The 23429-nt window shown below is 58.9% G+C and overlaps 1 protein-coding gene across 45 annotated transcripts in view; it reads left to right on the top strand.

Moving 5' to 3' along the window:
- The window catches only part of RBFOX3 (RNA binding fox-1 homolog 3), a 508442-nt gene that overhangs the window by 472298 nt on the left and 12715 nt on the right, over window positions 1-23429 (top strand). For 18 of the 45 annotated variants that reach the window (XM_078374819.1, XM_054257128.2, XM_054257127.2 and 15 more), the window contains 4 exons: window positions 9541-9795; window positions 19028-19165; window positions 21697-21750; window positions 22566-22658. In XM_078374819.1, coding sequence (XP_078230945.1) covers window positions 9541-9795; window positions 19028-19165; window positions 21697-21750; window positions 22566-22658 — 540 coding nt within the window. The remainder of the gene's footprint in view (window positions 1-9540; window positions 9796-19027; window positions 19166-21696; window positions 21751-22565; window positions 22659-23429) is intronic. The other 27 variants (XM_078374820.1, XM_035303342.3, XM_078374811.1 and 24 more) reach the window with 3 other exon arrangements.

Below are 23429 nucleotides of genomic sequence, written 5' to 3'. Positions count from 1 at the left end.
GTCTGGAAGACAGAGGGTCCTCTTGCCAGCCCTGTCTCTAGGCAGATGAGTCAGTGTCCCCAGCTTGCAAACTGAAGTGCTGAAGCACAAGAGGTGGTGGGGCCAGTGCACAGGGTCCTGGGACCAAGGGCATGTCCATCCAGAGCACAGCCCGGGCAAAGCCGAGCAGCTCGGACAATCGGGGGCTGCAGCCCCAGCCTACCCCGAGCCTCGCCTGCTGTCCTGGGCTATGGAGGGCCTCACCCCATACCGTCACGTCAGCAGGATGATCCAACAGGTAGCAGGTGGCTCCCTCATTCCCGTATAATTGGAGTCGAGTTTATTTTAAAGGAGGTGTCTAGAGGGTAGGGTTGGAGGGACCACCAGGGACACCACAGGACCCCGGGACTGGCAAGAACAGAGCTGTCGCCATACCAGACTCAGAGGAACACGTGGAGGAAGCGGTGACTAGAGCCAGGGAGTGGGGTGCGTGTGGACTGGGCCCCAAGACGAGGTCAGTCCACCGTGGTCCAGGACAGAGCCAGCCCATGACAGCCTCCCAGTGGGGAACCAGGGAAATAAGTACACCAGGCCCACACTTCTCTCCCATCCCCCACTGTCACCAGAAAGCCACAGGGGAAGGGGGTCCAGGCCAGGCTGGCGAGCCTCGTGGAGCAGAGCCAGTAAGGTATGCAGAGGGTATCCCAGAGCCCTGGCCCTGCCACCATCCCCGCCACACCTTCCTCGGCCTGCACACCCGAGCCCATTCTCCCCCTCTGTCACGGCCCCGGTTGACCTGTCTAGGCACATGGACATCAGCCTTTCTGGAGCTCACCCCCTTCCAGCTCTCACTGCTGCTGCTGGGAATGGTCAGCTCCCTGTGGTGCCAGAAACCCTCTAGTGTATAGCCCTGTCTCGTTCACCTTTAAATACAGGCCCAGAGGAGGGACTCCTTAACTGTTGCATGAATTGCATTTAATTTAAAAATGTTGAGTGCAGTCTTTGCAGACAGCCTTGTTCAGTATCATTCACCTGCCACCACATCGGGCCTCCAGGGCAGCCACGGTGAGCACCTTGATGTGTGATTGAAGGGAGTCGGGCAGTGGTGTGCTGGCAGGTGTCTGACAGCCCTGTCTCCTGTGACAGATCCACACACAGCCCCGATGTGCAGCCTTTGCCGATTCCTGTGATATAAATGCTCCCACAGGGCCGATTTCAGGCTCCCGATGTGGTCACTAGGCCTGGAGTTGTAAAGAGCACGCCCCATGGCACTCACACACTGGGGTGAGCCAACCACGGCCTCCACTGCAGCTGTGTTGAAGTGTGCCTGTGCAGTAGTGTGCGTGGGAGGGGACAGTCTGTCCGTGAACCTGGGCAGGTACCTGGGCCTGCCTGCCAGGTGCTATCAGAGTGTCTGCCCAAGCCTGCGTTTCCTCATCTGCAGAGCAAGGCCGGCACCTGAACCTCCCTAACAGGCTTGTGGGGATTGGATGAGATGGCCCTTGGGGTGCCCTGGAGCTTGGTCAGCCAGCATGCCCACGCGGGCTTCTTTCTTCATTTGCGCATGGATCCATGCATTTGGGACATTGTTAGCGTGTCCCTTCTGTGTGTCACATACCGCTCTGGATGCTGGAAATTCAGCAGCAGGGGGCACAGAGTCCTTGGTCTCCTGACTAGTTCTGGGGGCAGAGGCTGGTGGTGTTCATGGATGCCGAGAGGCGCTCAGAGGGGGACGGGCAGCACTGGGCCGGGGCGGGGAAGTGCCAGCAGGATGAAGAGACACCAGTTTTCATTTCTCTGATTTTTAATTTTTGTGGCTACATGGTAGGTGTGTATACTTACAGGGTATATGAGATGTTTTGATACAGGCATGCAGTGTGTAATAAGCACATCATGGAAGATGGGGCGTCTACCTCCTTGAGCATTTATCCTTCACGTTACGAACAATCCAGTTACACTCCTTCAGTGATTTTTAAATGTACAATTAAGTTATTGTTGACTGTAGTCTCCCTGTTACATGTTAGTAGGTGATAGCTCCCACTACCAAATAGTAGATTTTATTTCATTAACCATCCCACCTTCCCCCAACCCACCCCCTCCCTTTCCCAGCCTCTGGTCACTGTCCTTCTACTCTCTGTGTCCGTGAGTTCAACCGGTTCGATTTTTAGGTCCCACAAATAAATGAGAACGTGGGATGTTTGTCTTTCTTTGCCTGGCTTATTTCACCTGATGATCTCCAGTTCCATCCGTGTTATTGCCAATGACAGGCCCTCATGTTTTTTATAGCTGAATAGTGCTCCGTTCCATGTGTGCACCCATTTTCTTTATCCATTCATCTGCTGATGGACACTGAGGTTGCTTCCAGATCGTAGCCGTTATAAACAGTGCTGCAGCGAACGGCAATGCAGATGCCTCTTCCGTATGCTGGTTTCCTTTCCTTTGGGTGTATGCTCAGGTGTGGGATTGCTGGATCCTATGGTGGCTGTATCTTAAGTTTTTTGAGAAACCTCCGAACTGCTCTCCATAGTGTTGTTCTGATTTATATTCCCACCAACAGTGGGAATGAGGGTTCCCTTTTCTTCGCATCCTTGTTAGCATTTGTTATTGCCTGTCTTTTGGATTTAAGCCATTTTAATGGGTGAGATGATATCCCATTATACTTTTGATTTACATTTCTCTAATGATCAGTGATGGTGAGCACCTTTTTTATACCTGTGTGCCAGGTTGCTTAGGTGGCGCTGCACGTTCAAGGAACAGCAGGGACATTTGTGGCTGGAGTAGACAAGGGAGAAGAGAGAAGCAGGAGCAGGGGCTGTGCAGGGCCCTGGGGGTGCATCTCAGGACTTTGGGTTCCACTCTGCAGAGGACAGACTGTAAGAGCCAGGGAGGACGTAGAGGACCAGACAGGAGGTGATGGTGGCCCAACCAGGGTGGGAGCAGTGGGCAGTTCAAGGCGTGTGTGGGCAGAGCCAGTGGGGTTTGCTCCTGGATTGTTTGTGGGGTGTGGACCAAAAGAACAAAGTCAAGGGTGATGCCCAGGTTAGGACTGTGTGCTGGACCAGGGACAGGTGTTTCCTGAGATGGGCACAACCACAGAGATGGGCTTGTTGGGGGCGATGGGGAGGAAGTCAGAGGTCCCTTTTGGAGGGGGCGATGGGGAGGAGGTCAGAGGTCCCTTTGGGAGGGGGTGACGGGGAGAAGGTCAGAGGTCCCTTTGGGAGGGGGCGATGGGGAGGAGGTCAGAGGTCCCTTGGGGGGGGTGACAGGAGGTTAGATGTCCCTTCAGGGGCACATTGTGCCCCCAAAGTGTATCAGATCTCCAAGTAGGGACTGCAAGTGGCAGCTGGAATTCTGGGGAGGTTTTTTTCAATTTTGAGACTAAATCAAAACCTTCAGAAAGTCAGTGTAGCCGGGGAAGAAGGGGGTCCAAGTACGGAGCTTTGGGGCCCATCAGTATCCAGGTGTTGGAGTGACGCCCAGGAATCAGCAAGGCAAGTGAAGCTTCCAGTCAGTAGAACCCACCAAGGGTGGGGCAGCGGAGCCAAGAGAAGGAAGTGTCTGTACACAGGAGCCACCAACTGTGTCCAGCGCTGCTGAAGGCCCAGGCCAGACGAGGACTGAACAGTGGCCATTGCATGGTGCATGTCAAAACCTTGACAGAGGTGGTTTCAGGGAATGGTGCCTAGGAACGCTGGCTTGGAGTGGGATCAAGAGAGAATGGGCGTGAGGGAATTGGGGCCACAGGTATGGATAACTCATTTGGGAAGTTTTGCCCCAAGGGAAGTGGAGAATTGGGTTCGCAGGATAAAGGGGCCATGGTGTGAAGGAGGGTTTTCTTTCCCTATCGTGGGAGAGACTGCAGCCTGCCAGGGTGCTAGAAGGAGGGAAGCATTGATGGCTGTGGGTGCAAGGCACGAATTCCCAGAGATTCAAGCCCATGATGGTGAGGAGCACGGGTCTCTAGTGTCCAGTGGCTGGTCGTGTCTGGGAGCATGGGTGCTCATCCCCAGGGACAGAAGGGAAGGCCTGGTGTAACAGTGTGGGTTACGAGGCAGGGAGGTGAGCAAGTGAGAGTGGATATTGTCTCCTGGTTCCTGGAAAGCAGGAAGCAAGGTCTCACCAAGAGTAAGGGTGAAGGAGAACATTTGGAAGGTTGAGGAGGAGGAGGAGTGAAATCAGCATTCGGGTTGTGAGAGCTGAATGGCAGTGCCAGGTGCAAGTGATGATGGAGGAGGGGGGCAAGTTTGTAGAGGAAGGGGGATAACAACTTTTCCATGGTCTTTGAGCTCATTCATTTATTTATCCATCCACCCATCCATCCATGCATCCATCTATCCACCCACCCACCCACCCATCTGTCCGCCACCCATCTATCCATCCAACCTCCCACCCCTCTGTCCGCCACCCACCCACCCGTTCATCCATGATCCACACACCCACTAATCTTTCATCCCTCTTCTCTCCATATATTCATCCATCTTTCCATCACCCTGCTATCCCTCTATCCATCCACTCCTTTATCCATCCTCCCATCCATTCATTCATCCACTCATCCATCCACCCTCCCATTTATCTGCCCTCTCATTTATTCGGCCATCCACACGTTTGTCCACCTTTCCATCCATCCATTCACTCATCCAGCTACCCACCTTCTGATTCATCTACTCATCTACCCATCCTGCAATCCATCTATCCACCCATCTATCCAACCATCCATTTATCCTTCCATCCACCCACCAGCTCATCCATGCACTCGTCCCCTCCATCCGTCCATCCATCCACCCACCCATCCATGTACACTAAGACTCTTCTGACTACAACAGAGTGCTGTGCTGAGTGCAGGGATATGGGGACAAAGGGTGAGGAAAGTGACCCCCATTCTCTGAGAATTCATAGTCCTCTGGGGAACCAGACCCTTCCACAAGCTGGTCCACAATGAGGTCATCGGAGGTAAGCCCCATAGCCCAGCAGAAACTGCTCCACTCACACCACCCAAGCCCAGGCCCTCATTGACTCTGAGCCCAGCAGACCTGGGAAAGAGCAGAGCAGTGGGACAGACCCTCGCTGCACAGCCTTCTGTGTGCTGGGCATTCACAAGCCCTCTCAGGATGGACCTGATACACTTTGCTTTTCCATCAGAGTCTGGTCCGGGGCTCTCCACCAGCGCTTCATGTCAGAGTCTCCTGGGAAACGTTGGTTTAAGTGGCCTCCATTGTTCAGGGGTGCAGCCCAGGTGTGGACACTTCTCTAGGTGACTGGGATGAGCAGCCAGCTCTGAGAGCCGCTAGCAGGACCAAAGCCACCCCAGTGCAGGTGTGGAGGACACGGAGGGCAGGGATGATGCTGGTCGCCCTGAGACCCCCAGAGTCACGCTGGCTGGCTTTCATTCTGCATTTTCTCTGCCCAGGCTCAGTGGTGACCACAGGTTTCAGATGGAGGAACCTGTGCAGACAGGACAGGCAGTCGCCAGGACTACCTGGTAGCTAAGGGGGCATTGGAGCCCATCCCTGTGCCTTCCAGGGTCTAGACCCCTACACTCAGCTGTGAAACCTCTCCTTCCTTGCCAGCCCCCCAGGCATGGTTTCAGTTCCATGTGGAGGTGTAGACGGTGGGTTTGTGGTCCCGGCTGCCAGCGCTGCTCTCTGAGGCTGCCCTGTACTAGCCTGGCAAATCACTTTGTCTCTGCACCTCAGTTTTATTAGCTGGGAAATGGGGACACGTGCACTCTATGAGTGAACATCTTTAAAATCAGGAAGCACCATGGGCTCAAATACACTGATTTTATTCTGGTGTCACAAATGTCCCTAAAATGTCCCCATCTCCTAGGGGCCACCACAGATGCCCATGGATCTGGCACACACTGCCGGAGCCCCCCCTTTATGTTGGCAGGTTCCCCTGACACTTGTTAGCTCAGGGCTCTGGGCTCCAGCCCAGCAGCTATCATTCAGCCCCAAGTAGAGTGACAGGGATGAGGCCTTGCAGAGGGTTGGAGGCAGGGTGAGAAGGAAGCAGATGGGACAGGAGCTGCCCTTTCTTTCTTTTTTTTTTTCCGAGACAGGGTCTTGCCCTGTGGCCCTGGCTGGACCACAGTGGTGTGATCTTGGTTCACTACAGCCTCAGGGTCCAGACTCAAGCAGTTCTCCTGCCTCAGCCTTCCGCATAGCTGGGGCTACAGGTGTGCACCTGGCTCATTTTTTTTATTTTTTTGTAGAGTGGGTCTCAATGTGTTCCCAGGATGGTCTCGAATTCCTGGGCTCAAGCAATTCTATCCTTCCACCTCAGCCTCCCAAAGTGCTGGAATTACAGGCGTGAGCCACCACGCCCGACCAGGAGCCCACCCTTTCTCAGGCCTTGGAGGAGGTGGGAGCGGGGCTGGAAAGATGGTGCAAGTTGGTGAAGGCTGCAATCAAATATTTATCAGCAGAGTCATCTCCCCCACGTCTGCAGGGCCCTCGTGCTGCACCATCCACTTTCCCTTCACTCTCTTGCTCCGGTTTTTCTGATTTTGTCTCTGGCCATCCTGGGTGTTAGTTAGATGCTCTCCAGCCCTCCTGGGTGCCCCCGCTTCCCTCTCCTCCTCCCTCACGGATCCACCCCTTCCCACTGGACTCGGTCACCAACACGTTTGCTAACAGCGAACGACAGGGCCTCAGCAACTGCCTCGGAGCAGTGAGCCGGCATCCTCCCTCGAGCATGTGCATGCACCCATGCGCGCTTCCCTCCCGTGGCCCAGGAGCTCGAATGCCGCCCCAGTTTCTGAGTCTGCAGAGAGAGGGAGGGGACCAGCTGGCTTTGCTTGCAGAGGGGTGGGGACAGGAGGAGGACCGCATTTCTGCTCCTTAGGTTCTCGCTTAGCAAGTCTGTCACAGGGTGGCGAGCACCGAGACAGCCCCCGCTGCAGAGCCTAGGGATGGTGGGCACTGGGGGCATCAGGGAGCAGGGCACAGCTGGGCTACGCAGGCTCTACCCTTCCAGCTGGGCACACCTGCCCCAGGTTGCTGGGCCCCTGGGCAGAGGGTTTGGGGCCAATAAACAGGAGATGTGGCCGGGCCTGAAGCAGAACACGCAGCCTGGGACCATCGCTTGGGGAGCATCTCCCTGCTGCTGCCAGGCCCAGTGCAGCTCCCAGTGCTGTAACAAGGCTTTGACATCCAGGTGGGTGTTTTCTGAAGCTTTCCTTCCCCACTGGACTGCAAGCCCCACCAGCAGGGAGCAGAGGTATTGGGGTTGCTACCCACACAGCCCCTGCCCTGGCATGGGCCTGGCACTCAGGCATGGGCCTGAGACAGTGGGTGGAGCCCTCCCGGCCCCACTGACAAACCTCACAGTACCCATGCAAGAGTTGTGGGGTTGTCTGAGCATGGCGACTCACGCCTGTAATCCCAGCACTTTGGGAGGCCGAGGTGGGTGGATCACCTGAGGTCAAGAGTTCAAGACCAGCCTGACCAATATGGTAAAACCTGGTCTCTACTAAAAATACAAAAATTAGCTGGGCATAGTGGTGAGCGCCTGTAGTCTCAGCTACTCTGGAGGCTGAGGCAGGAGAATTGTTTGAACCCAGGAGGCAGAGCTTGCAATGAGCCGAGATCAGGCTACTGCACTCCCACCTGCGCAACAGAGCAAGACTCTGTCTCCAAAAAAAAAAAAAGGTGTTGGGCAGATTCGTAGAAATGAATGAAGGATGCAGAGGACAGGCAGGGGATAGGGGAGGCAGGACAGAGGTGGACATGCAAGGTCCACCTGTGCCGGGAACATGGGTACGAGGGGTTCCTCCTCAGCCAGGGGGGGCACTGCCCGGAGCCCAGGAAGACAGGAGCTAGGCAGACAGGGTGTGTGGATGTGGAGGGAGGCAGGAGAGAGACCACCCTGCACAGGCAGCCCCCAGCCTCTGCCTGCATCTAGCAGGTGCTCATTCACGTGTGTGGTGTGAACAAAGTGTTCGTGGCCCCGGGAGACAGGATCATGGGGCAGAGGTACGGGAGAGGGAGGTGAGCAGCTGCTTCCCTGCCGGGCAGTGGCCTCCCTGCCACTGCAAACCCCACCTTCAGCAAGGACTCGGATTCCTGCCTGTCCCTGCCAGGGTGGCTGTGATTGTCAGATCTATCCACATCTGAGCAGGGGTCCTCATCCTCGGGCGGGCTACTCCAGGCAGAGGCAACATCTGTCCTTCCAGGCAGTGGGGCCTCCATACTGCAGACTCCTGGGGGGCGAGTGCCTCGCCTGCTCAGGGGGTCCTGGGCCCCAGGCTGTGTCTGCAGCGGAGGACAGAGAGTGGGGGAGGCCAGAACCCATCCCCTCTGCTGCGTCCAGCTGCACTTTGCTCTCCCAACCTGTGGAAGGCCCCAGCCCTCCTCCTGGGGTCATAGGGCTTCCCTCCAGGGCTACTTCTCAGGTCCTAGGTCAGCAGTTCTCACCGCACCCAGATTGCTGGAGGAGGCCTGGGGTGCACCCTGGAATCTGCATGGCCCACCCACAGGCTCCCAGGTGCTGCTGATGCTGCGGGCCCAGGCACTTCAGTTTGACAGGGACTGCCCTAGATCGCTGCTGGGGCCCTGCCGGAGGGACTGGGCTTTCAAGAGCCTCTGAGAGTGGCTTGGGGAGCCGTTTTTCCCCCTTGGCCAGCCAGCCAGCCTTCGAGGGGCACAGACAGATCTTCATGGGCTCCTCAGAGATCCCTGAGACAGATGCTGGAACCCTCCCAGCCCCACTGACAAGCCTTGGTTGGGGGGACAGGAGGCCGGAGTGCAGCTTCTGCAGTCACGTCCAGGGATCCAGGGCGGTCTGGGTGTCATCCTCTCACTTCTGCTTTCCAATGACAAAATCAAGGCTTAAATTTTTTTTTCTTTTTGAGATGAAGTTTTGCTCTTGCTCAGGCTGGAATGCAGTGGCGTGATCTTGGCTCACTGCAATTGCTGCCTCCCAGGTTCAAGTGATTGTCCTGCCTCAGCCTCTCCCGAGTAGCTGGGATTAGTAATTTTAGTAGAGACCAGGTTTCACCACATTGGTCAGGCTGGTCTTGAACTCCTGACCTCAGGTGATCCACCCGCCGAGACTTAAAATTCTTCAGGAAGCAGGTGGGTTGGCTCTAAAGGGTAGGAGGAGTAGTCTTCTTGAACATTCTGTGTCTAGAGTGAATCCATGCCAGGTTTCCCGGTGGCGATAGTTTTATGGACATTACGGTGGGGACCCTAGGCAGAAGGTATACGGAACACTCTATTATCATTTACAGCTGCATGAGCCTAGTTAACTTAAAATGGTTAATTTTTAGAAAAATCGGGTGGTTTAAAAAAACCCTTTAGTCGTTCGTGTCCTCAGGTCTGACAAGTGTGAGTAAACGGGCTCAAACCCAGGGGTGTCCAGAGCTAGGCTCCTCGGCATCCCCAGCGAAGCACCCACTCCTGCTCTGAGCTGCCCATGCTGGGGACCCCCCCATGTAGGGGCTGGGAAAAGGCTGCTGAAAGTACTGCTGGAGAAGCTCTGCTCAGCTGCAAGGCCCCATCCTCAGGGGCTCTGGGAAGGGGACAAGATTCTAACCAGGACTTGCTCTCTCTCCTTCCACAGAGCGATCAGGACGCCACGGCTCCGCCTGAAGCAATGGCCCAGCCCTACCCCCCCGCCCAGTACCCCCCTCCACCACAGAACGGCATCCCTGCCGAGTATGCCCCTCCCCCACCGCACCCCACGCAGGACTACTCCGGCCAGACCCCAGTCCCCCCAGAGCATGGCATGACCCTGTACACACCAGCACAGACCCACCCTGAGCAACCAGGCTCCGAGGCCAGCACACAGCCCATCGCCGGGACCCAGACAGTGCCGGTAAGGGCCCCCGCAACCCAGGCCCAGACCTGGAACTTCAGGGAACAGCACCCACCCAGAAGAAGGGTGGCCCAGGAGGGCCTGAGGTGTCAGCTGGATGGGGGGCCTGCTCAGGGGGTCCTGGGCCCCAGGCTGTGTCTGCAGTGGAGGATAACAGGAGCAGGACCAGGAGCCCAAGAGGCCTGCCCTCCTGTGTGTGTGGATGACAGGCCTTTTACGGGGTTCCTGGGCCAGAAGTCGTCACCCCCGGCAAAGGTGCTCCCAGCCCTGCTGGATCCCCAGCACCAAGGAGCTTTGTGACAAGCAGGCGTCTGGAGGGACGACTGGGCACTGAGGGGCGGGGTGGCAGCCGCCTGGGCCTGGCTCTGCTGCTTTGAGCAAGCTCTCACCCAAGCTGGGGAGGTGTCCTTGCTGCCAGAGACCTGTTGGTGGAAAGTGAAGGGCAGAGGCAGAGCCTCAGAGGCCACCCAGGGCCCTCCGAGCTGTCTCGGGTTGCAGGCCCTCCTATCATTTCTAATCACTTGTAATCTACCTGCTTGGCTGGCCTCCAATCAGATAGCTTCAATTATGTGGTTGTAATGCAGCTCCCAGGCAAAAGTGCTGAGCCCTCACTTCTCAGATTTCCTGAGAGCAAAGAGAGCCAGCAGGGCGTGGCCAAGCGGCAGGCCTGGGGTGGGCCCGGGGTACAAAAGCCCAGGCCCTGCCTCCTGCCACTCCTCGGAGCCCCTGCCAGCCTCTTCCTTTTCTCTGGTCCCCTCCACTGAGATCCCCATGTGCCTCCCCTGCCCCTGCTCTGGAGCTCCTGCTGGCCCTGTCCCAGCTGCTGGCTGTGCTAGCTGGCAGGGCTGGGCAGGAGGCCAGAGCTCTCTGCACTGCCTGGGAGTGGCACCGTCCTGTCGGATCCCAATGGGGGTCCCCTCCCAACTGTTCCCTCAGCCCTTCTGCAGTCCAGCCTGGCTCCCAACTTTCTGCGTGGGTCCAGATAGGAGCCTTCCCTCAGTGTGTGCATGAACAGAGGCTTCCTCCAGCATCACCCAGGCCCTCTGCGGAGAGAGCCCCCCCGGCTGCCTCCTAGGCTGGACCTGACCCTCACCTGGCACCCAGCCAGTGCCCTTCCTCCCTGCTTGGAGCCCTGCCCAGCCTCAGTCAGCCCCGAGACCATCAGCCTTTCTAGCCCCCCAGCATCCTGAATGTCTTCCCGGGGTTCCTACAGCCACAGGCCACACATGGAAAAGGCCAGGCCCTAGGGTGGTAGAAGCAGGGGCCAAGCCATACTTCCCCAGCTGCTCTGGTTCTGATTCATCAAACTGACACCCTGTGTGTGCTTAGAAAAGATTATCCCAAGAGCCAGGGCGGGTTCAGCGGAAACGAGCGGGGCTGGAGCAGGTGAGGTCTCTTTCCCACAGACTCCGGTAGACACGGCTTGTCTGCTCAAACCTCTGACCTTAGGGACAAACGAGGTGTCTCTCATGGTGAGACCCAGGGGTTTGTCCTAGGAGAAAGCCGGAAGCAGGAGGGTCAGATGCACAGATAACAGAGCGGGGACGGACCTAGCACTCGAACTGAGCAACAGAACTGAGGACAGACGCCTCCTGGACGCCTGGTGCCACCAGATACAGCCTACTGGGACACACGTAAAGTCTTCCTTCACTCAGCAGACGTTTGCCGGGCACCTGCCGTGTGCCAGGCATTGAATTGGCATGGAGGCTACAGAGGAGAAAGGACCCAGCCCTGTCCCCCGGTTCCTGCCACACATGGATGGAAAAGTCAGAAAGGGAGGCTGTCTTGGGCCTGGCTCGCCCGTGAGAGTCCACAGACTGTGGACAGAATCCGAGTGAGCAGCAGCTGCTGCAAAGGCGAGCGCTGCATCCTGATGAAGTTCTCTCCGACTAGGAGGATAGGGGTCTCACTGCTTAGCCACCAGCCTCCAGAGCCTCGCAGGGAGCCTGCCCAGGCGGGGAGCACCCAGAGCCCGGGGGACAGACGGATGGCTTTGACCTTCCTTTCCTCGGGCTAGGATCTCTCAGATCTGGCAGAGTTCGGGTCATGGTCTGCAGATCTTTCATCCAGGGACTCAGAGGAGAGAGTCATTCTCTATGACCTGGACCCAGGCCACCTCAGCATGGTGCCCCACAAAGAATGAAGACGTGGGTGGCCTCGGCGGCCGTGTGCCCTCCAACCTTGGAGTGTTTGTTCAAGTGGAACCTTCCTACCTTGGAAGGCAGCTGGAGAGAGTGTTTTAGATTCCAGGAGCCCCTTCCTCCCAGAGGCTACCCGGCACTCACAGCTGAAGGCCAAACACCTCTATGCAGGCTCTGGTGTCCCCAGGCCCTGTCCCTGTGGTCTCAGCAGGGACTGTTTAGCTCACGCCAGCCTCCCCTTGGCCCTGACCCAAGCAGACTGGTATTGGGGTCCAGAGCTTTGGGATAGGAAGTGGGGTGAGCTCAGAGCTTTGATCCAGACCTGCCTAAGTCGGAGTCTCCCTGAGCTCCTGGACACTCAAGGGCCCTCATGCAGCCACCAAGTACTCTGGTCTCTTCTTTCCCCGCCACCCATGAAGTGCCACCCAGGTACCCCCCCCACCAAGATCCTGCTGCCCAGCTTGGCACTAGGTCAGGGCATGCAACCCCCGGACACTCCCTGCACCCAGATGCCACCCAGGCCACTGGGGCTTCCTGCCCTCTCCCCCAAGGGGACTTTCTTCTGCTGGTGCACATGAGCTGCCCTGGCAGGAGGCGTGGCCCTGGCCAGTGGAAAGGGGAAACTCGGGATGCCTGTCCAGCCCGTATATCACCAGCCCCGCTGGTAGCTGTGGCAGAGCCGGCCACTAGACAGCAGGCTCCTGTCCAGGTCCAGAGCTCCCACAGGCAGCTTGTTGCATCTAGGACCTGGGGCTGATGGCATCTGGGAGAGAGCAGTGGCCCATGCCCCCCATTCCTGCACCTCTGCCTCCCTGTCTCCTCCACTCCAGGGCCCTCATACACTTTGGGCCCCAGCCTGGGAAAGGCCTAACTGGAATTTCTGAAACCATGAGGCCTCTCCCTGCTGCCCTCCCCTCTGGAGGATTTCCAGCCAGGAATCAGTGGGAAGTCCATGTTCAGCCAACTCAGGGCCTTTCATGACACCTCCACCACCCAGGTGGGATGTACCCCCAACCCCTGGTCACAGGGGCACAGCTGACCCTGCAGAGAGAAGCAGGGTTCCTGGGGGCCACTAGTCCCTCACCAATACTGAGACTTCTGCAGAAGGCAGAGCACGTGCTGATTTGTGTGGTCTTGGCGTCCTCGGGTGAGTCCCGACCACCTCCAGTGGCTTTCTAGCTGTGTCATTCCCTGGGAAGCCTCCTCCCCTCTGAGCAGGACACCTCTTTCCACCATCCAGAAATACGGAGGCTCCTTCCTGGTGGGGCAGGGGCGTCTCCACTCATCCAGGATGGGAAGGGACATGCGACAAAAACCGCCCACACCCGCATGCAGGCTCTGCTGCTCTCACCTCTCACCATAAAGTCACCTGCCTTCTCTGGACAAAAGCAGCACAGGGTACAGAGTACGATGAGGGCCTGCAGAAGGACCTGGGACCCCATCTCGCTGCCCTGAGCCACCCCAGAGTCTGTGTTCCCTGGCAGGGGTCACCATCTGGAGCAGTGACTTATTCACTCACTCAGGGTCACACGCTTAAGCCCAGGAATTCAAGACCAGCCTGGGCAACACAGTGAGCCCCCCATCTCTATGTTAAAAAACTACAACATAAAAATAAAAATTAAAAAGCACAGAAGGAAAAACAATGTTCGGTAATTGGAGTTGAGCCTAGGAGTGACTGTGATATCTGAATAATGTTAAGCAGGTCCAAACAAATAAGATCTCCATTGGAAAGTTTCCTCATTCATTTGGAAAGCCATTCTGAAGGGCACTGTGGGCCCTTGGGGGTCACACACTGTTTTTATGCCCAAGGAATCTTCATTTTGCTAAGAGACTAGCATGGGCTAGGCACACTGGCTCACGCCTGTAATCCTAGCACTTTGGAAGGCCGAGGTGAACAGATCATTTGAAGTCAAGAGTTTGAGACTAGCCTAGCCAACATGGTAGAAACTTATCTCTACAGAAATATAAAAATTAACCAGGCATGGTGGCGTGTACCTGTAATTCTAGCTGCTCGGGAGGCTGAGGCAAGAGAATCGCTTGAACCCAGGAGGTGGAGGTTGCAGTGAACTGAGATTGCACCGCTGCATTCCAGCCTGGGCGACAAAGTGAGCCTCCGAGGGAAACAAGAGAGAGGGAGAGATTAGCATATGGATAGAAAATGACAGACAACTGGGCTCACACCTGTAATCCCAGCACTTTGGGAGGCCAAGGCAGGCAGATCACCTGAGGTCGGGAGTTCAAGACCAGCCTGACCCACATGGAGAAACCCCATCTCTACTAAAAGTACAAAATTAGCTGGACGTGGTGGCGCATGCCTGTAGTCCCAGCTACTGGGGAGGCTGAGGCAGGAGAATTGCTTGAACCCGGGAGGCAGAGGTTGCGGTGAGCTGAGATTGCATTATTGTACTCCAGCCTGTGGCAAGAGGGAAACTCCGTCTTGAAGAAAAAGAAAATGCCAGACAAAGCACAGAGGGTCACTGTAGAGGCTCAGCCATGTAGAGGGAGACGGAATGAGACCACTGTTTTCCAGAGCCCACGTGGGCTCCTCCATCTGCCAGAGGGGACCTCCCTTGGGTCAGAAGGGCCTGATGCCCAAGGGGCCATCACCTGCCCCACTGCCCACTGGGGATCTGGGCTCTGCACCTCTGGCTTCATTCCAGGTCCCCGGAGGCCTCTCTGCCTGGTGACCTGCAGCCCCAAGATTAACCTCTTTCCACTCCGCCATCCGTCGGGCCTGAGCCTCCTCTCAGAAGCTCCCGCACTTTCCCCAATCTTCCTCTTGGGCCACGTCATCTGTAACTGCTGCCTCACCGTCCTGCTCAAGGCCCTCTCTCCACCAGGAGCCGCAGCCCTCGGTCACTGTGATCTGGGCTCTCACGGCTTACAGAAGGGGTGAGGGGTAGGCTGTGGCTGGCGGCTGACATGAGAAAGGCAGAAGAGAGGAGGCATTGGTCCCCAAAGCCACGCCACAGCGAGGCTCAGCTGAGATGCCCCTACCCAGGCAAGGGGTGGGAGTGGACGAGGCGGCAGTCGGCTACCCATGCCACAAGTGTGGAGGCCAGCAGCCGGGCTCAGAGTCCTGTGTCCTTCAAATGCCACGTGGGAACCGACAGCTCCACCCAAGGAGGGGCTGAAGAAGACACCCCAGTGGATGGCTTGAGACCACACATGGAGAACCCCTCCTCCCAGGGTGACTGGTCGCCCGCCAGAGGCTCACCAAATCGGGTCCTTGCCTGAGTGCCCAGGAGGTCTCTGGAGGAATGAGAAGAGACAGCGCTACAGAGGAAGGGATTTGCAAATGCTGGTTCATCTTGGGCCACGGCAGCACCGCTTGGCTCCATGCCAACACGACCACCAGGTCCCACCTGCTGTCCAGGGTCTGCCTGTGCTCCCCAGCCCCCGCCGAGAGCTCACTCCCTTTGCCTTTCACTGTGCCAAGCTTGGGGGCCCAGGCGAAAGTGGGTGCAGGCTCCTCAGAGGATGTGGAGAGTGAGAGATGCTTATGGCATCTAGACCCCCACCCCGAACTTGAATGGGCTGGGGGGGCATCCATAATGGCTGGGCCAGGACAGAGCTGGGAAGGACACAGAATCAGGACCTCCAGGCCAGCAGGGAGGGAAGGATATTTTCTCTTTCCCCGAATTTTAGAACCAGAGGCAAAGTCGGCTTTAAAAAAAAAAAAAAAATGGGGAAAGCCCCTGAGAAAGGTAGCAAAGCGGTGGAGGCTGCTTGACTGCTGTGATCTGTGGGAGGAGGGCCCCAGCCCGGGGCAGCTCGTGTGCAGTCACACTCGGGGCTTCTCCGCACACCGGCCAGCTTCACAGCCATGGGACCCACTTGCCCTCTGCCCAGGGCTGAGCTGGAGGAGCAAGGGCAGAGCGGCTGCTTACTCACCTGTGTCCTGGTCCCACTCATGGCTCCTCCCACTCATACCCCACTACCCCACGCCTCCCACCTCACCCTCAGCTGCTCCCCTGTAAGGCTTTGGGTGGGTGTCCCAGCTCCCCTGGGTGGGGGTGGGGCCGGTTCCTGTCAATGTGGCCGCCCTCTGCTGCTTAGAGGCCGGAGCTGTGTGCCCGTAACCAGGCTGGGATGACTCAGTCACCTGTACCCAAGAGCAGCAGAGGGCACAGGGCGAGTCCCTGCCCACCGAGGAGGAAAGAGCCGTGCCTTTCGGACTAGAGGGTGGGTTCAGACCTCATAAGGATCAGCGGATTCCTGGATGGTCTCACCTGGGTTCAGGGTGAGGTCATCCCCTCAGAAGTCTAGCACAGGCTTGCTTTCTGCAAGAAGGCTTGGGACCAAAGCAGACGGCAGCAGAACTGGGAAGCTGGGCTGCTGAGCATGTCGAGGTCCCCAGGCTTGGATGGAGGAGCCCCCCACATGCCCCTGTGGAGCCAGAGTCAGCTGCCCTGTGTTGCCCCCCCCCGGGGTCCAGATGCCAGCCAGACCAGGAGTTCTGGACATCTGTCATCCACCCTCCTGACTCTCCAGCTGTGCCCACCACGGATGCCTCCATGCCAAAGTCCAGCCCCCACTGATGGGGGTGGCAGCCCTGTGTTGCCCCCCCGGGGGCCAGATGCCAGCCAGACCAGGAGCTCTGGACATCTGTCATCCACCCTCCTGGCTCTGCCAGCTGTGCCCACCACGGATGCCTCCATGCCAAAGTCCAGCCCCCACTGATGGGGGTGGCTCATGTCAGGGAACCCTAAGGAGCAGCCACCCAGCTTCTCCAAGCCTGGGGGCTCCTGCTCTCCAAGAACCATGGCTGCTTTCCACCTCTTGGGGTCCCAAGAGAGATGGGGGACCACCCGCAGCCTCACGCCTTGAGAACACACTCGTCAGAATTGGGTCAGCATACCACATGGCCAGTCTGCTGAGATGGGGCCTGTAGCGCATGCCCAGGTGAGTGCCAGGACGGCAGTTCCCAGGCTGTGAGATATGTGCCGCTTCCTCACTTCTCAATGCAGGGGACAGAGCTGCATCAGGGACATGGACACAGGCGCCCCGCAGTCCTGCAGCCCTCTGGACCCCACTCCCCACCTGCCTCACTGCCGGAGCTAGGGGCTGTCACCAGGGAGGAAGCTTCGGTATGGGGGAGGTTATGTCCTCTACCTCCCTGAGCAGCCCAGGAAGTGGCGACTTCCTCTCTGGTCACCTAGGGGCACCTGCTGCCCTGGAGCCTGGTCAGAGGCCTCCTGACCACATGCAGAAATGCAGAGGAGTGGCCTGTCCTTCCAGAAAGGATAACCAAGGTGGCCATGCAGGGATTAGCGACAGACGGACAGCCACTCAGACAGGACCGGAGGGACCAAGCTCTGGCCATATAGCTGTAGTGTGACCTTGGCAATGCTCTGCTCCTCTGGGCTCCATTTCCTCTGCCATGGGATGAGGCCTCGGGCACTGTGACCCAGGCTCCCTGCTCAGCATCCTGACTCAGCACTCCTTGGTTGCCCGAGACAGATGCCTGCCGGAAAGTGGCTTCAGCAGCCAGGTGCTTTCCTGGCTGGAGATGCGTGGGAATGGCTCTCTGGGGGCTCTCTGGGACCTCTCGTCTTGGCTTTTCTCCTCTTGCTCCCAGGCTGGCTGCCTCTGCTCTGCAGGCCACATGGGAGACCACGCTGCCAGCCTTCCATTTGTACGACTGCAGTGTAGGCCTCTAAAGGACCCAGCCTTTTCTACCACTGCTCTGGAAAGGATCCGGATGGCTGGAGCCAAGACCCTCCTACCTTTCACTCGACTGAATTCCTGTCCCAGAAGCCAGTTGGCCTCTGAGGAAGGGTCTCCATGTGTGGCTTCCAACTGTCCCCTGGGAGTGTCAGCAAGCCCAGAGCCAAGGATTCAAGCGCAAAGGGTGTATCTGGGAGATGATCTCACAAAACCCATAATGGGCAGCATGGCATCAAGGCGGGAAGGTGAAGGAAGCCAGTAACAGATACATTGTCAGCCTGCTGTTCCTGTGGGCAGCTGAGCTCCAGGAGCTGGCGGAAGTAGGGACAGTGAGAGCCCCTCCAGGGCACCCCGTGGGAGCCGGGGCATGTACCCATCTGTGCCTGTTCACAGAGGGCCTATCCTGCACCCTGGTGCTTCTGTGCCATCCACCGCCTTGCCAGTGGGCCAAACGGGAAAACAGCCTTCGAGGCTGGCCCCTGCGGTCTGGCTGTATTCATGGGACTGGCCTGTAGAGCACCTCCGGCCTGGGCCCCCGTCGTGGTGAGCTAATGGCCACCCGGACAGTCACCTGTGCATCCACCTCGCCAGTGGATGAAGCACCTCTTGCACACCCGGAGTTCCTGCCCTGTGGATGCAGCCGGGACCGAGCCAGGCTGAAGGCCAGCCTTGCTGTGAGCTCGTGGCTAGTCCACTTGAGGAGCATGCAAGAGGAGCTTCCCACGGGCCACACTGCCCTGCCTTGGGGGGCACCCCTGTCTTCTTCCTGGGAGCTGGGGGCTGGGGAGGCTTTTATTTCCTGAGACCCAAGTCTTCGGGAGCCCATTTCCCCACCTGCGTTTGAGCCCAGATGGGGACTGGTCATAAAGGACTGACTCAGCCACCCCCTGCCTTGGGAGATGCTTCTGGAGGTGACCCTCAAAGGTTCTGAGTGCTGGCAGTAGCTGGAATAAGGAGGAGCCTAGAGGGGACGGGGTGGGGGGGGGAGATGCAGAGGGGCAGCACCTGCGGATAGCTGGACCCTCGGGCCAGGCTGACATCTGTCTCCACTTCATCGTCAGCGCTTGCGAGCCAGCATGGCCCTTGGGCTCCCAGAACTGCCTTGAGTTGTCAGTGGGGCTGAGAGACCTGGGCTGTGGGAGCGGAGAATGGAGCAGGCCAGGAGGTCTTGCCCTGGGGAGGCAGCCTCCCTGGCATGGTTTGGGCAAAGGCCAGGAGGTGGGGCCTCTGTCTCAGGTGCTCTTGTGCAGTGTTTCATGGAAACCATCCACCCAGATTCTGCCAAGGATCCCAGCCCAGGGATGGGAGAGGCCCAGAGCGGTGGGGAGAATCTGGCCTTGACACCCTCCACTCCCTTTGGTGGAAGGCATGGGCAGCCCTGCACGCGGGAGGCAGCCTCCACAGCCGTCCTCTCCCTGCAGCAGACAGATGAGGCGGCACAGACGGACAGCCAGCCGCTCCAGCCCTCCGACCCTGCAGAGAAGCGGCAGCCCAAGCGGCTACACGTCTCCAACATCCCCTTCCGGTTCAGGGACCCCGACTTGCGGCAAATGTTCGGGGTGAGTGTGTGCGGCCCCGCCCGCGCTGCCCTCCACACCCGCCCCAGCTCCAGGGTGGTGCCCACGGGCCCTGCCTTACTGCCCACGCATGCTCCCAGGGCTTCCTGCCTCCCACAGTGCAGGGAGCCTCCCAGGCCCCAGGATTCCTTCCTCCCGAGCCCAGCCCTGCCCTGACCTGAACCTGCCGGGAGGGTGGCAGGGCAGAGGAAGGCCTCAAGCTGAGGGACTGGGGGATCTGTTGTTGCTGCCCCTCAAACCCCACCCCCCTGCGCCCAGCTGGAAATCCACCCATGGCCCCCACACCACCTGACCTCAGGGGTTTCATAGAGTACCTTGGGGCCTGGCAGCCATTTTGGTTATGACTGCCCCATTCCAATATTCTGGCTCCTCATCAGAGGGTATCTGGAGGGGCAGCTCAGCCTCCCACAGAGCATCGGCCCCAGCTCTGGCCTGTCCTGTGTGCCTGGAGGCCAGGCATCAACCTCTCTGGGCCTGCGTCCCCTGGGTTTCCAGGTGGGAGCTTGGGAAGGACGTACAGTGCATGGGAAGGGAGGCCTGTCCTGGACTCCAGGTTTTCCACTGCAGGCCTCAGCCCCGGCCGGGTCAGTGTGAGAATGTGCAGGCCTTCCCCTGGGTCCTGGGTCACTTTGTTATTGGACTTGAATGTGCCCGGCCAGTGCTGGGGCTGCTGAGGGGTGGATGAGGAGCAGCAGCCAGGCAGCTCATCCTGGCTCCCAGGCCTGCCCCAGCCACAGAGGACCACACGGCCTGGCCGTGTTTCCTCCCTCCCTCCAAACTCCTCCTCCCCCTGCCTGCCGTGCGCCCACCCACCTCTGCTGCACAGGTAGGCAGCCTCTGGTTCCTGAATCCCAGCCTCTCTCCTCATGCCACCCTGACCCAACTGGGGTTTGCCAGGCAGACTGGAGGCGCCTCAGGCAGCTCCAGGGTGGAGAAGTCCCCCTCCACCTGCCCCCTGATGTGACCCCCAGAAGTCCACCTCCCATCTCAGGAGCCAGGCCTGGTTGGATTTAAGGCTTAGACTCATTGCAGGGCTGGCATGACCTAGAATTATCAGATGGCAAGGACTCTGTCCCTTCTCGATCCTGGGTCCTGGGCAGACTGCCACATTTCTCTGGGCCTGGGGCTGCCCCTTAAGAGCAGCTGACATTTTGGGGCTCTGGCTGGATGCCCTCGGTGGGTGGCATTTTGGGCCCTGTCTGGATGCCCCCTGCCAGGGGCCTGTTTACATACACTCACTCAGTCCCTGCAGGACAGGGCACCATCCCCCGTCAGCTCCCTGGGTCCCTGCAGGACAGGGGTTACTATTCCCCTCTTTTCAGCACCTGGCAGATTTGGGCCTAGGTCCCTGCACCACGGGGGTTGCTACCCGCTCATTTCAGCACCTGGCAGTTGGGCCTGGGTCCCCGCAGGACGGGGTTGCTGCCCCCTCTTTTCAGCACCTGGCAGAGTTGGAATTTCATCGCTGTCTGGCCTTACTGGGCCTTGCTGCCCACCATGCCCCACACCTCCAGGGCTCTGTGGAGGTGGCTGAGAAACCCCCATCAGTTGCCTGCACTGCAGGCTTCAGGACAGGCCCTAGGGGCCTCAGAGCTATTGTTCCGGCCAGCCGTTCACAGGCTCGTGGTCTCAGAACCCGTGAGAGAGACAGGGCTGTCCCATGGGGACTGTGGCCAACAACGGGCGGGAAGAAGGCAGCAGAACATCATGGCCCTGCTGGCCCTCACGTCCTGCACAGGAAGGCCTGGGTCCAGGTCACTGCTGCTCAGCACCCCACACCAGCACAGCCCCACAACAGGCTGTGCAGGGTCCCAGGGGCCTGAGCAGGCTTTCCCTCCACTTCCCTCTTCGTCCCATGCCCTCTACCCCATTTTGACCCTGTCCAACCTCCTCCCCATCTCAGGGAGGCCTGAGGGTCCCATTTCCCAACCAGGGGTCCTACTCCCCAGTGGCCTCAACCTCCAATTCCTGACCCCGGCACTTCCCCTTCTCTGTGGCACTTTTTCCCTTCCGGGGACTCATGTCCCTCCCTATCCCCTTCAGATTCCTTTGGAGAAGGGTCTCTCAGCAGACCTTTAGTGTGAGGTGGGGGTGGTGGTAATGCCTTGGGTACCCTATCCCCACTGTAGCCCTCTCCAAGTGGCCGAGTCCCAGGAGGGCGAGGAGGGGGTCACTGGTGATATGCCCATTCCCATCCCCAGTTGGCAGCTGGAGGCAGTGTCCCAGCAGGAAAAACTCCCCAAGATGGAAGGGAGACATGGGCCTCCAGGAGAGGCTGGGAGAGCCGTCCCTGCCCCCACGCCACACCAAGGACCCTCTTGGTGACGCCTTGGGCCCCCATCCCCACCATTATCCCGTCCAAGTGGCCAAGTCCCAGCTGCTCCATGGCCAGAGGTGGAAGGGGATCCCGGGGCTCCTCTCCCAAGCTGGGAGCCTAGGGCCGAGCACAAGCCAGGCCTGGTCTTAACCTTCCTTTCCCGTCTGCCCTGCTCCCCCTCTCTCTGTCTCTGCAGCAATTCGGAAGAATCTTAGACGTGGAGATCATCTTTAACGAGCGGGGCTCCAAGGTGGGTGCCGCACGGAGCTGCCGCCTTACCGCGCCGGCTGTAGGTCCCGCCAGGCTAACGTGTGAAATGTGCGTTTCCTTCCTGGAGAGCTTCACGCCCGAGGACCCCTGAGCGACACGGGTGCTTGTATTCCCCGCTCTTCCACCCCGCCCCGCCCCCACCCCAGCTGTCTGTGTTGTTGCTGCCGCTGCTTTTTCTTTCTGAGCCACCAGGACCTCTTGCCTGCACCCCAGAGCCCTGGGCCCCTGCGCCCGGGCCCCACCCCCACTAACTGCTCACCCTAGGGGACCACTGGCCTTGAGGCTTGAGGGAGGGGCTGCAGAGAGGGCCTGCTGGGGAGGGTGGCCAGCGGAGGCAAGCCCTGCTCCCCTTCCGGGAAGGCATGACCCTCCACCCTGGGCTCTGAGGGTGGAGGTGGGTGGGCTGCCCCTGCAAGTCCTGAAGCCCAGCCTGGGCCCCCCACCCCAAGGTGGGGTTCAGTGGGCAGGCCTGGTCCGTGGTCAGGTAGCGTCTCTTATGTGGCTTTGGCCTGGCCCTTTGGAAATGCCAGGCAGTCCGCTCAGGCTGGGCTCAGGCCAGGCCAGGCCAGCAGCTGCCCTCCCAGGGCCCATACCCCTCCTGGCATCCTGCCGGTGGCCCCACAACAAACCTCTGGGCTGCCTGCGTCTCTTGCCTCAACTCACCTGACTCAACCCCCTCTCTCTCTCTCCCCCTTCCCCTGGTCCCCACCCACTCCTCCTCTTCCGCCTCTTCCTCCTCTTCCTCGCCCTATGTCCTTCTCTCCGTGTCTGTCCTTCCCTCTCCTCTGCTCACAGGGTTTTGGGTTTGTAACTTTTGAAACTAGCTCAGATGCTGACCGAGCCCGGGAGAAGCTGAATGGGACGATCGTAGAGGGACGGAAAATTGAGGTGCTCAGATAAGTGTGCTGCGGCAGGGATGCCCGAGATCGCCTACCTTCCCCGCCTCCCCCAGGCGACCACCCCGCCACTGCCGCACCCTTCAGAGAGCCTGGCCAGGGTCCCCTGGGGTGGGAGGAGGGGCGCACTAAGGCCAAGGTCACTGCCTGCTGAGCCCTGTCACTTGTCACCCCTTCAGGCTCACCGAGGTCCCCTTTTCCCTGCCTCTTCCTTCCTTTTCCTGGGAGATGCCCTATCCCCAACCAGACACTGGAGGAGCCCCAGAAATCCTGTATTTGGGGCTCAGCAGCTTCAAGGACCATGTCCAGCCCACCCTGCCAAGGAGCCATTAATCCCCAGACCCTGCTCACCATGGAGCGGCGGCTCTCCCCAGCCCATCCCCACATGGCCCGGCCCAGGCCCTGCAGTTTGCCCCACCTGGGCCCCACTCCACCCCTTGTTTGTGTAGAAGCAGAGTTAGCATTGGCAATGGCCAGGGCAGAGGAAGGTACCCGGCCCTGAAGAGAAGCAGGGAGAGGGGGCGCTGGGTCCCTCCTTGACACCCACCCTGCTCTGTCCTGTCCTTCCCCGCTCCCCGGAGGCCCAGAGTGCTAGTGGCTGTGTTTCCTTGCTGCAGCCTGGGTGTCCGGAGCTGGGTCCCCCAGTAGGCAGAGCAGCCAGAGGGTGGCTGGAGGAGGGCCGGGGCCAGCCACCAAGGCAGAGTCCTCGGGCAGGCGGTGAAGGCCTGAGAGGAGGTTTCCAGACTTCAGACAGCACTGTCTC

This window comes from Callithrix jacchus, chromosome 5, assembly GCF_049354715.1.
Source record: "Callithrix jacchus isolate 240 chromosome 5, calJac240_pri, whole genome shotgun sequence".
Taxonomy (NCBI): Eukaryota; Metazoa; Chordata; class Mammalia; order Primates; family Cebidae; genus Callithrix; species Callithrix jacchus.
This window is presented reverse-complemented; position numbering and strand designations above follow the sequence as displayed.